Below are 14,058 nucleotides of genomic sequence, written 5' to 3' on the forward strand. Positions count from 1 at the left end.
CCCTGCCCCAGCCACTGTTTCATGCAAATTGCCTCCTTCTGATCTTGGGAAGGTGCTCTCATATCAGACCACACATGGGGGGACTCAATGCTTTTCTGGGACTGAGGATGAAAAAACACAAAACTGAGGATAGAGGAGAGAAGGGCTGTTCTGTAGGAGACATAAGGACAAAGTAGAGTTTAAGGGAAAGGGAGAAAATTAGGACAGCAGTTGCAGACAGGAAAAGAGCCATCAAACCCAGAGCATGGAAGAATGGCATGGAAGAACAAATGACAGAGGAAGAAATCCTGGATTATGTAATTTATTAGAGCCAACATATTTTCAAACAGGGGAAAGTTTTTTCTCCTGAACAAGTCTGCCAACAAATTTGGATAGTGGTGCCTACAGCCGTCCTGTAGATTTGGCATCCCATTACAGATTAAAAGGAAATATGAGAGGAGTACTACAAGATCTAGTGTTTAGGGTGGTGTGTTGGCCATGCTGGTTTGGAAAGCAAGAAATGTAAAAATCCTGGCTATGAGCTAATGCATGAGGAGGTGTGAAGAGCTCTCCTAGTCTAGAAGAGGAATTCAGTGATTAACTGATGTTAACTGAGAAAATACAAGGGACAAGTGAAACTAGACTTCACAGGCAAGGAAAGAAATCACTAAAATGGATGTAAAAATAGGGAAGCATCCAGTTTCAGGACATTTAAAATTCACATGTCTGGTGATGTGCAGTCATGTTATAAGTGGCTGACCTGCAGTGCACACAGTGATTGCAGTGATTTAACATGTGCTTAAAACAGTGAATGATAAAAAATAACAGCTGAGTTGATGAACTATGTCATACTATATATATTCATAGAGAAACCATTTTAATGACCTCTGCATCATAAAAAGGTCAGCAGAGAGACCCGAATGACAAACCCAGGACAGAGCTGAGCTGTGCTTCTTGGTGAAGAGACTGGAGCAGAGACAGATTTTGGAGCAGAGGCAGATTCTGGAGCAGCGACCTGTGGACAGTGGGCGAACAGCTGCCCCACGGGGTGCAAAGTGGGGGTGTGTCCAGGGTACCAGCAGCCTTGCAGCACTGGCAGTTCCCAAACTACTGCAGTCCCAAGCCAGTGTGACTACCAGGGAAAACATCAGACCCTGAAAGGAAAAATTGACATGAATACCCCTCATTTCTACAAACTAGCCCTTTTTTCAAAGATACAGCAGGTTTTTCCAGCTAGGTCAGATCTGCTTAATGTAATTTATTTTCTTTAACATATGAATATTTAGTTTGTCTTCAGAATAAGTAGCTTAGACCAGTAAGTCATTAATAGTATCCCTCTTCTAACCTGAAGATTGATTATCACTCTTGCATCTATTCATTTAGAAAATGAAAATGAAATTCAGGGGTAGATAACAATATAATTTTTTCATATCCTGAAAATTGCAGAGTTTCTGAGTTGTCTCCATTAATCTGTGTGAGGGAGAAGTGTCTGACTTTTTTTTAAACTACCTTTCCTGTTGTGACCATTAGAATATACAGATAGCAAAGGCTGCAACTCCACTGTGATGATCTTCTAGGCAAGTCAGACTGACTACAGCAGAGCTTGTTTGGAAGCTGAAATTTCAAATGAGCGCACATTCTTTTTTTATACTATAATTTTAGGTTATTACTTTATTATCTAGTTTAGTAGACATGAGGGAGCTAATAAATGTTAAGGAAAGGTCTGAATCAACTGTGTGAGGAGTTGGGGTGAAAAGGAAGTGAAGTTTCCAGACAGTGTATTCTATAATAAAGTTTTTCAAAGCATTTGAAATTCATTTTAACTTTTACAAGATCAGTTTTGGACTCTTTGCACTGAGTTTAATGTTATCGAAAGCAAATAAAACCAAAAGACATTCCCTTATCATAAAATCTGCTTCCATGCTGCCCTGCTAACATCTTATCTTGGTTTTGTTTTCAAAGGCACATCATAGCAATTTCCCAGAAAAAAAAACATACCATGGATGTTTGGGTCAAACAGTTGGCAGTGGTGGCACTGCTTACTCTGGCTGATGCTCATCTGCCGAAGCCGGCACGGGCCCCTCTGGTTCTGCACAAGCCTTTCATGGTTGTCTGGAATGCACCAACCGAGCAGTGCAGGCTGCGGTACAAGGTGGACCTGGATCTTGCTGTTTTTGACATTGCATCCAACATCAATGAGACTCTGAGTGGATCCAATGTGACAATCTTCTATCACACTCATTTGGGATACTATCCCTACTACTCAGATAACGGAGATCCCGTTAATGGAGGGGTGCCCCAGAACGAAAGTCTTATCAAACACCTTAGCAAAGCAAAGTCTGACATTGACTATTGCATACCCATGAAGAAATTTCAGGGACTTGCAGTCATTGACTGGGAAAACTGGAGGCCCCAGTGGGATAGGAACTGGGGCAATAAAATCATTTATAGAAACAAATCTCTCGAGATTGTTAGGAGACGGCATCCTCGGTGGTCAGAGGACAAAATTAGAAAAGTGGCTAAAGAGGAATTTGAAAATGCTGGCAGGAGTTTTATGAATAATACCATCCTTCTGGCTGAGCATATGAGACCAAACGGTTTGTGGGGTTACTATCTTTACCCAGACTGCTACAATTACGATTACAAAGAACACCCCCAAACATACACAGGGAAATGCCCGCCCATTGAGTCTTTCCGCAATGACCTCCTGCTTTGGCTGTGGAAGGAAAGCACTGCTCTCTACCCTTCTATATACCTGGATTACATGCTGAAGTCAAGTCCAAATGCACTAAAATTTGTTCACTATCGGGTTAAAGAGGCAATACGTGTTGCCTCAATTGCTAGAAAAGACTATATTTTGCCTGTGTTTGTTTACTCCAGACCATTTTATGCCTATACTTTTCATGTGTTAACAGAGGTAAGCAGACAGACTTCTTTCAAAATTTAGAAGTTAGAAATAGCCTCTTAGAAAAAGTATGTTCTAAAAGCTTTTTCTGTATAAAAGCACGTACGCTTTTGTTTTTCAAATTTAAGGCAGCCCCCTGAGAGGAAGTACTGTAGTCACAGTACAAAACTATGCCTTTCAGGGGTTAATATTGCAGTGGTTTGGTCTACCTCTGTGAGATAACATTGTATATTTTTAATGAGGGCAATTTAGAAAGAAAGTACAAAGAAATAATTTCCTTAAGGAAATAATTCATTCTGATATTTTAATTCTTATGGGCAGCTTGTGAAATGAACTTGACAAATTTTGTGATGTTTAAAACTAATTAGTGCAATGGAAAGATAAACTTTCATGAGAAAGGAGCCTCAGGGCTTTTTTGTTTCTTTATGCAAATGTAAATTCATTCAGTATAGAAATTAACTAGTCAAGCAAAGTAATCTGTCCTGGAGTTCCTAACTCCATGGTGAGTATTGGCCACCTATCTCACTTTTCAGAAGTACAACATCTTCGTGTCCAACATTTAGTGCTAAACTGTGGAGTCATTTTATCAAAGAAACACAGTTTTTGAGTTCTGCAATGTTCCATCAATCAGTGATCAAGTGCAATAAATATGTAGTGGCCACAACACTGGTGGTAAATTATATACATGTAAATCTCAAACTTTCTGGATTTGTAATGATGATTGTTGCTCTGACTTTCTTTATGCACATGATAGAGACACATAGACACTTATTCATTTCTCTGGTAGTTGTCTCAAGTGCCAAAAGTTTTTCTTCGGTTTCTATCAATTCCACGAGAAAGGAGAAAATCCGGGGCAGGGAACTCATGGAAATAACCCCTTGATGACAAAGGGCATCTGGGGGTGCTCCATCCCTTTATTTTCTGGAGAGCTGCATGGGAGATTCCTTCTACTGCTGCCAGAGACAAGTTCTTGACTCAAACCAGAACGAAAAAAAAGGGAGGGAAGTGTCAAGGTAAAAGGCAAATTCAGTCCAGTAAACCACAGGCTGTGGGGGGCTTCAGCCTGGAGCTGCAGCTGAGGAGGTGCAGCAGACCCCTGAGAACCTGAGAAATGTTTCAGGAAGCATATTTTACATAGAAGTAATTAGGAATTTGGTCTGGTTCATTTTCAGCAACCAGGAACTCTCTGGAGCCATTTTGTCTGTGGAAATCACAGGTGCTAGCTGACTCAGAAATTGTGGGCAGATAGGCCAGTCCGGTCCTGAAGGCAAGGAGTCACTGGGGTCAGTACAAGCAGGATGTCACCCAGAACACCTTCACTGAAGAGCTCAGGCTAGGAAATACATAAGGATTCTTCAAATGCAGTCTGCGATAACACATTTTTATAAAATTAATTAGTCCCTTGAGCAATATAAAAATACCATGAATGTTACTGAAAGTTATGAAAACTAGCATGCTGTTACCAGTTATGTGTGAGCTCAAGATCTGTGGTGGTACATAGTTACTGTTTTACCTTAAGCTGTTTTCCGAACAGTACACTGGTAATTTGGAGTGATGCTCCTCTCAGGTTACATTCTTTAACTCACCAGCCTGTTTTCCACTTGCATGCAGCCATTTACTTTTGGATGCTTTAAAGATCACTTTATAACTCTGCAGCCAGGAAAGATCTTTGCATAGCCAGAGAAACATATTTGGATTATGCTCCACCTCGTATTTTCTCATAAGGACAGCATGGGCAGGATACTCAGCATGGGACAGGGTTTAACATGTGTCCAGGCTACACACATCATCTGTGAGAACAGCTTGGGGTCTGACAGAAACTTGCAGGGTTGCATTTAAAAACCTTCTGTATAGGAATGATCCAGCAAATAATGTTCTTGTGTTCTTTCATAGTCCTGGAGCCACCAGGATAATTTAAATGTGGTTTTGTATGCTCAGGTTTTAGATTAGATTGGTGCTTCTCATTTGACCCATGCCATGCCCCTAAGTGACACTCACAAAGTTACAAACAAGGCATGAAACCTCTGAGCTCCAGAAACTATGTGCATCAAGGTGACAAGGAAAGGTACCAGTGTAGGACAATGACATGAAGGCTAAATGGCCATAGAAAAACTGGAACAGTAGGCAGTTGGGATAGTTACCTGACCTCTGTCAGGGGCTGGGCCAGGAGAACCACAGCCTTGCTCCATTGAGCTGTGCAAGAGCTGTAATTTATGTTCCAACAGAAACAAGACTGACTCATTCAAGGGCTTGTGTGCAAACCCTTCTGTACACAGGGCTTGTGTAAAATCGCACAGTGGAGTCAGAAAAAATGCTTGTGAGTCAGAGTCACTGAGGGAGAGACACAGGTCTATCAAACCTTCAGAAAGATGAAAGGCCCAGGTCCCAGACAGATGCTGTTAGCTGTGTGTGCTGTACCTTTCACCCTGACTACATCTAGAAATCAGGTGAGTTGTGCATAGGGTGTCTGAGAAATGAATCCTGCTTTTTGTCATGGAAACAATTTATAAATTCTGAACTGAGATCCAAGTCATTATGAAAGGTTTCTGTATTTGCTACGTATGTGTATAAGCAATTTGCCATCTGTGGGGTAGTTAGGAACTTTCTGCCTAGACAATTCACTACTAAGTGTGTGGGAGAGGGAAGTCACACAGTAGCATCTGTGCTTCCTGACTAGATGGCTGAAGTCATTAATAAAGCAGGATGACAACGGACAAATGATTAATAATGGATAACAATCCTGTTCTTCCCCTACAGATAGTCTTCTCTGATGACCAGGTGTGCATGTGTATAGAGACCACTCCCTGCAAACATGCCAGGCTTGCACTACCATTGCTGAATACAGAAAACTCTTGTCTGCAACAAAGGCTCTTCAAGATTACAGACATACTTATTTTTCTTTCCTCAACATGGGACTAGAACTGACTGTCTTGCTTTGTCTTGAGCTCCAAAACTGAAATGGTTTAGTTCACCTCCTATTTTTTTAATGTCCAGTGCAGTGACTTGGGTGATCTAAATACAAAGAAACATTGACAGACATTATAGCCTGCCAAATCAGCTGTCTTTGGAGATAGTCCAGCCCAGTCTTGAGGACCTTAGGCAGTTGCACACTGCCCCCAAAAGCTTGAACAAGAATGAGCATCAAAAGGGAAGAGGCTTTGTCGACTTGTTAATCATTTGGAGAAATACCAGTCGCCCGTGTCTGATACAAGGAAAAAATTAGGATTCTCCACCTAGACAGATGCCAAGATATTAATATTTAAAATATCTAATTTTTTTTTAATTGCATGTTCTCTTCCATATGAGGCTTTTTTTACACTCTCTCAGAAGAGCCATGCCAGTGATCCCCCACCAATGCTAAGCTGTCCTGTGTGAGGAGAAGCACTTGGTTCCATCCCAACACCAGGACTGCTGTGTCTGAGGCTGCTGCTGGAGCTCATGTGCCTCACTCAGTTCTTCATGGAGGCACCTCCTTATCTCTGGCCTCAATTTGCCACTCTCACCTATTAGGAGAGGGACATATCTTCCCTTTTCTCAAAATACCCAAACGAGGAACAAAACCTTTATTTTCTAACCCTGTCTGTGGCACAGGAGGAGGAAGAAGGTGGTGGTGCCTCCCTCTTTGTATGACCATCAACTGGTCAGAGCACCTACCTCTGGTGCAGAAGCTCTTGGCTCTGTTCTCTTCCCAACCTGCTCAGGATGAATCCAGCACCCTGTGTCAGGCATCAGAAAAGAGTTAAGGAATCATCAGACCAAAAAGAACAAGTGATCAGAGAGCAAAAGTAAAAGCAAAGGTGCAACCTCCTGTCCATAGGTCATTTAGGGAAGAGCCCTTCTGTGTTGATGGCTTTAAGGGTTAGTTTTGTCAGTTTTACATGCACATGAATTAGACATGAAGTACTGTAATCTTTTTGTGGATCTGATAAAAATAACAAAAGAAAGATGTGGAATATGGGGTTATAAAAACTAGATTTACTGACTTCTGGTCAAGCAGTCTAATTCCCAGAGCATATTACTTACAAAAAGTAAGGGTTTGCTCAGGTCTTAGTTCATCGAGCAATGCTAAATATTTATTGAATATTTGTTCTGGATGTCTGATAAGTTTTGATTAATTTGTTAATGAGATCTGATATGTGTTAGTGTGAAATCACTCAACTGTCATGTGAGTAATGTAGAACCACAGTCTGGCCTTTGTATCTGGGTAAACATAATAAAATGTGTTGCAGATGATGAAGGCCTGGGAACCCTCATTACCAACACATCAGACTGTATTTCACATTCTTTTAACATTTGATATTTTGATCTTTAATTAACATACCTTTTTTTTTTAAACTGATTAATTAATTAATTCCCATAAGAAATACCCCTCCTCCTTATTTCCCCCTTGAAAAGAATACCTGCAGCCCACACCACTATCCTTTAAAAAGTACTACTGGCCTATATACTTTCAAGAGTAATGACAGTCTCTAGAAGACTGGGTGATCAGCAGCAACAGGAGCTTCAGGCAAGACCAGCTATACTTTATATCACTCTGAACTCTGCACTAAGAACCAGTAGGCAAGCTCTGCTCTTCCCGATTTTTCCAGGTTCTCCTGCACTGTTTTGTCCAACCTTTAGTTAAGGGTCAAAGCCCCTGCTTGCTCTGAATTCTCTTTAATTGTCTTCAACTCTTCAGTGGCTTCTCCCTTTCCCACGACATTTATTTGTGCTTTTTTTTAATATCTCTCAGGCCGCAAATGTTTTGGGAATGGGAACTCCATAACTATGCATTGATAAATCAACAGGCCCACTTACACAGAGAAATATATTATTTAGTAGTAATTAACAATAATAACATGGTTCTTCCATTCTATAATTTTGCTTTTCTAAGGTTCCACCACCATACTGAGATAATTTGCTTGGTATTTTGTATTGTTCTCTCATTAAAGATTTGCGAAGACTATATAAAAGACCATCACTATCTTTTTAAAGGAATTTTCTCTTTGTCAAATTGAGAAATATTTTAATGTCTGTCACTACAAATACTGATCAGTAATTACTTTTTAATCAATTATTGTAGACAGAAATGGTTTTAGATGTAATTGATTATGCCTTGAAATCTGGAGGAAGAAGTTCCTTCCCATGTATTTTTGAAGATTTAATTGCATTCTTCTAGACACAAAATTCATAATCTCAGAGAATGGCTTTAAGACACTTGTAAGATACATTGCCATGCTGTTGGCAAGGCACTGGTGACCCCTGTTCTACACTCAGGCTGCTCTGGTAGAGTTGTATTGTTGCTATTGCTACAACTCAGCTCCTTACTGGTTCAATTCTAAAAGTGGACATGGTTAAATCAGTATGCAAACGTGTGTGCTTTTGGGTTTTTCCCCCCACTTGGTACTTGTAGCAAGGAGAGAGGTTAATTTTTCAAAGATGTGTTTCCTGGACTACTAGCTTTCATGCTGGTAGAAACAGCAGCCCTGTAACTCAGTTGGCACAGCTAAAGCAGCATGAGTTAGACCCCTGCCTAAAGCCTATCAACTGCAATTAGATGCTGCAAGGGTGATCCTGTGATGTGTGATGATACTTACCATCACTTGCCAAAAATGTTGCCTCTGTAGGTTTGGTAATCATTCAAAGACTGGTAGATAAAACAGATCACTCAATTCTTACTCCACCAGCTTGGTTGGAGGAACCCTTGTGCATAAACTATAAGGATTTTATTATTTGGTAGGCACACTGATGAATGCCACCTATGTAAACCTTTGGAGAGACACAGCAGAGCTTTCTAAACTAAACAGTGATTTTGTTGTGAAGAATATACCACAGGACCAATGTTGCTTCTGGGAAAAAAAAGAAGTGATTCCCATATCCCAGTGCTTTTTTGCTTTTGCTTTTGTATCTTTGTTTTTCTCATGTGTGGATTTGGCCTTCTTTTTCAGAGGGATCTGGTCAATACCATTGGGGAAAGCGCGGCTTTGGGAGCAGCTGGAGTTGTTCTCTGGGGCAGTATGCAATACGCCAGCTCAGAGGTATGTTGTGCCAGTTTATCAGTTCTTAGGAATCACCTCAATACCTCTTCTCTGACACCACACCCTCCATAGCACCTATCTACCTTTGTCAATGTCATCAGCCAACAACTGAGGATGATGGCTCAGTACTACTTTCAGGTCTCATTAGTTTTGTTAGGCTGAGAAGTCCCATTGCTTCAGAGCACATTGTTTTGGGCACGTCATTTGTAGCTTGGTGGAATAATGAGTCCAGGTGAGGAGAAAGACAGGTTTCCAAAAGATGCCATACAAATATAAGCACAGCTTGTTTTACTGTGTTCTGCTTTGTAACTATGGCAGTTGTCCAGATCCACTGGGAAGGGATAGAGTCCGGACATGAGGTGTTTTCTCTGGTTGCTAATGTTGAAATGTCACATGGAAAATAATGTCACAAGAAAAGCCCTAGTTACTTTTCCCAGGTTCCTCAGACTTTCACAAATAAACCTTCTTGAGGAGATGGGAGGCAGCACTGGAGTTTCCCAGGAGGCATGGCAGGCTAGCCCCCATTCCTAAACCTGGGCTGGCATTTGGTGCCCACTCTGCGTTTCATGCAGTCTGCTCTCGTACTCCTGAAATCCCTGGCAAAGTACCACTGGCTTGGTACTTTCCTTGGTACTTTCCTTGGTACAGGAAATCTGAACTGGAACTTTCTAGCTGCAATTGCAGCAACTTCTGTGCTGGTTTATGAAAATTATGTGGCCCCTGGTAAACTGAAGGTATCGGAGTGATCAGGGCCAAAGTGGTGACTTAATTTGTGCTTTAAAACCTGTTAGTCCCAACCTGTTAGTCCCATGAACTTCTCTAAGTCAGCAGTCACCAGAAATCTCTACTTAAGGAACCAGTTAGTCTCAGATTACCGTATCAGCTCTCTTCCTGCTTCCTGGGACTCCTCCCGTGTCTCATACTGTATGGCCCTAGCAGGAACTCAAATAGAAACTACAGTAGAGGTCAATACTTTTCTAATCTTGCCCATGGAAATAAGTTCATTGAAACCTAATAGATCACTCCAGTATGTACATCCAACAAGATTTATCTCAATGTATTACTTTAGGCAAGAACAGTTTAGTACTGGCATCTTTTTAAAGATAATAAACTTGGTCATGGTGCTAGATACTGAGAAATGTGTCATGGTCTTCTATTATTCACAGGAGAGCTGCCTAACCGTGAAGCGGTACATTGACGGACCTTTAGGACACTACGTCATTAACGTGACCTCAGCAGCCAAACTCTGTAGCAAAGTCCTGTGCAAGAAGAATGGAAGATGTATCCGCAAAAACAGCGATTCCTCTGCTTACCTCCATTTGTCACCCACCGATTTTAAGATCCATGACCGTCACTCAGAGAGTGGCCCCAGGTTCCAGGTGACTGGTGAACCCAGCCTGGAGAGTATTGAAGCCATGAAGCAGAGATTCATTTGTCAGTGTTACCAGGGCTGGACAGGAATATTTTGTGAATTGCCTGACCAAAGGCTATTGGAGCACTGGGTTCATGTAGTGTTTAGTAGATCAAGAAAAGAAAACCTTTTTGTCTTCCTCTTAGGAGTCATACAGCTTCTTCTGCTTTGTTCTGCACACTAAGGTCTTCTAAGGCAGTGCAAGGGAATAAAAAATGGTACCTCTAAGAGTTCTGTTCCTTAGCAAATTTTTATTGAAAAGGGAAAAGGCATTGTTGATGAAATAATTTTATTCTGTTTAATAATTTCCCCATCCTGGAACTTTTTTAGACACTTAAATTTTGAAAGCATTTTCTTACCAGCTCCTTTACTCCTACCTTGTGCTTCACTCGTGTTCAACAGATAAAGATTCTGTTGTTGCAGTGAAAGTTTTACCTGAATAAAAAAGTTGAATGAACTTGTACAAAGAGTCAAACATGTAGAAGTTTAAAAAAAAGAACACAGAACCTCTTTGTTTCAGGGCTGGGTGATTTAACATGGTGATGAGGAGAGTCTCATGGACCAGGGATTGGGAACTGTTCTCTGCAGCTCTTGCTGAAATCAAGTGGTACATTGTATGAGAAGCTGCACTGTGCCCAGAGCCACAACCACTGATCCTACTGCTTCTGCATAAGCAATGTGAAGAGTACAGAGTTATACACCAGCAAACACTTTTAAAAATATACATTTCAGTATTCCAAGGCCTAATTTGATTCATGTTACTTCTAGAGATATCGGTATTTCCAGAACTAGTGTTGTGCCATCTTTGCCAAGATAGTGTTTGACTGAACATCTCTGCAATTACTTTTAGGGGAGGGGATTCTGAGCTCTGAGAGCAGCACTGGCAGCTGGCACCCAGCAGCACTCCTGCCTGAGCAGGAAATAGGGAAGCGCTTCTTTGCTCACCCCAACCCTTGGGAAGGAGGCATCCCTGCTGCCTTTGGAGCTGCTGCAGGTCTTTGCTTTCTGCTGGCTGGTCAGTGAGTGGGAAATGAGAACAGGCTGACAGATCCTACTGTCAGTGTGTGTTTCCCTCAGCAGGTCAGGAGAAAATGAAGAACTCTATTTACTGAAATATTTTGGCTTGCAGCCAAAATATTTGGCTTCAGATGGGGACCTCTCTGAAGGTGGTATAGCTTAATGATCTACTGATTACTGGTTAATTTAGTGTCCATAACACGCTGTCCTGTCAGGCTGTGCCATGTCCATTTGCAGTTATTCATTGGTTCACGTTCATGTGTGAACCAAATTTATTTCATCAAAGACCTATCTGTCTTCCACATAGCTTTTCAATGTAACAAACAATGGATGCCTTCACTGAACTGAAGACAAGCCCAAGAAATTCCCTACACCACTCTGACTTACTAAAATAATTTCATTTGAGGTTTTTGTATGATGCATTGAACTGAGTATTGTTCCAGATCATGGACACAGGCATTGATAAGAAACCCACATGTGGGTCTAAGACTTCTTTTTTGCCCTTACTAGTGTCTGTATTGATCATCTGTGGCCTGACTACATTGCTCACATTACACAGTACCTTATTCCTGCAGCAGTTTGATTAAAATCAGCAAGGCTATACGGAGAAGATACTCAGCTGTGCAAGGAGGTCTGAATCTGGCTCTTATCCAGGCCCCTTCTTAAGACTGTCCTAAATTACTGTAAACATTAACATGTCTCCATGAATTATAATCTGCTGTATTCTATGTAATCTTCTTATCTCTGAACATTTCTTCATGGTAACCACACATAACAAAAACTATCTTTGCTTTGCCCAGACCAGATTCACAGCTGGTGTGAAAGGTGATACTCAGATTCACTTGAGACAAAGATCCAGCTCATAACAGATGTGCAGTGGATGTTAAGGCTGCCTTTAAATCTAGGCACTGAAATTGAACAGACTTGAGTTAAGCAGAGACTGAGTGACTTAGGCACTATAGTGGGTCACGGTAATGTCATGTGCTGAGAAGCCCCAGGAGAGCTTTGCCACTGACCTTTTGCTTTGTACTGTGTAACAGCAATGGATGACAGCAAAAATAAAGGTAAAAAACTTCCTCATTTTGGTGGGGGAGAGAAAGGATTAAAATTAAAGTTTAGAAAAATTTACAGCTATTAAGAGCTAAGCTTTTAAATTGAAGTTATTGTGTTTACCTTATAAAATATTAAAAAAAAAAAATTCTGCTTCAGCCTCTTTACTCAGTTCAGAGTTTGTTAAACTCCAAGGGAATCTACATATACTTTAGTATCTTGAGAGCACAGAAACTATTAGCCCAGTTTTGCTAAATACCTGTCACCAGTGCTGGTCTGTATTTAAACTGGATGCTCCTGGTTTGTGCAATGCTGTCCTGTAGAGCTGAAGTGAAAATGTTTTAATGCTTATGCACTGTGTCAGTGAAATATGTTTATAAAATGTTCTGTGTCACTTCATAATGTGTTTTCATTATTTCTGTATGCTTGTAAGAATAAATGATGTTGAGACTTAAATAGACAATTCATTTGGGTAGCATAAATTCAATTAAACTGACGTAAGGTCTTCATCAGCTAAAGTTCTGGTAATTTGTGGAAATTTATGCAAACTAAACAAATGCTGTGGATAAAGTGTCTGTGTTCCTGACTCAGTCTGTGGTGTATATTCTGTATCAGGAAACACTGGTAGAGACCTGTACAAGTGCATAAGGCTCTGTCAGTTTATGTCAGGTCTGAATTCATCCAGTGGTTCTTCTTTAGCCTAGGGTACAATTTCACACAGAAGAGCGTATGAGTATCTGTGGTAGTACATCCATCTGGATACGAAGGTTTTTGAATTTGAATCATATATTTCTGTGAAGAACTGCTAGTCCAGTTCTGCATCTGCATCACTATGTTGTCTTAGGTAAAAGAGCAAAATCAGTATTTAGTCTGGGGTTCTTAATAATTATTGAACGAATCAAGCATCTAAATGAATGTAATTTTACAATTTCTTTTCTATTTCACCAAGTTAGAGCCCTTTCTTTTGTGAAGAAAACAATAATCACCATAAGACAATATCCCTGGAAGAGGTAGAGTTGGATGTAGCTCTTCTGCTGACTGAGGACAGGGAGAAGTTGCATCGATGAATGCAAGGTCTCTTATGTCGTGAGTGTTCCCATGTGGGACCACCAGCTACACCAGCCACTACCAAAGTCAGGATGTATTTGATTCCTTAGCTCCATAGATGGGTCACCTACCAGGAGAAGTTCACTACGTGGTGCTGCATTAGTGCCCTTTACCAGGCAGAATCCAGAGTGGGATCATGCCAGGTTGGCTGGAAACCAATGCTGGACAGGACCACAGAGCATGCACCACATGGAGAAACATGAAATACAGTCAAAACCTTGGTAACGAGCAATTTTTTACCTTCAGTTACACTTAAATTAATGCTACTCTTAAAGTTAAACTATGAACTAATTGGTTCACTTAATACAGGTTTTATGGTCCAGTCTTAGGACCCAGCTTGTAGATGTAGTACAGCTACCTGGAGAAGGAAGAGTTTGAAGCAGCAGAGAACATTTACAATGATGTCCTTAGCTAGAACCAGTTCTTAAACCATACTTGATCCTGGGAAATAGATATTGATTTCCAGAGACAACAGAAGTAAGAGTTTAATTTTATCTGAACCACTTCTGCTTCAAGATGATCATGGACCTAGACCCTAGTTCTTCCTAAATTATGAGATGTAGGGTCCTCTA

The 14,058-nt window shown here is 40.8% G+C and overlaps 1 protein-coding gene across 1 annotated transcript; it reads left to right on the plus strand.

Annotated features, from left to right (window-relative positions):
• Positions 1-1,978: 1,978 nt before the first annotated feature.
• Positions 1,979-10,496, plus strand: LOC309572232 (hyaluronidase-1-like; the record flags this gene model as incomplete). The annotated part of the gene is made up of 3 exons (XM_082280364.1): positions 1,979-2,896; positions 8,812-8,901; positions 10,068-10,496. The coding sequence occupies 3 exons, from the start codon at positions 1,979-1,981 to the stop codon at positions 10,494-10,496; spliced, it is 1,437 nt and encodes a 478-aa protein (XP_082136490.1).
• Between the last annotated feature and the right edge of the window lie 3,562 nt (positions 10,497-14,058).

This window comes from Coloeus monedula, assembly GCF_965178545.1.
Source record: "Coloeus monedula genome assembly, chromosome: 4".
Taxonomy (NCBI): domain Eukaryota; kingdom Metazoa; phylum Chordata; class Aves; order Passeriformes; family Corvidae; genus Coloeus; species Coloeus monedula.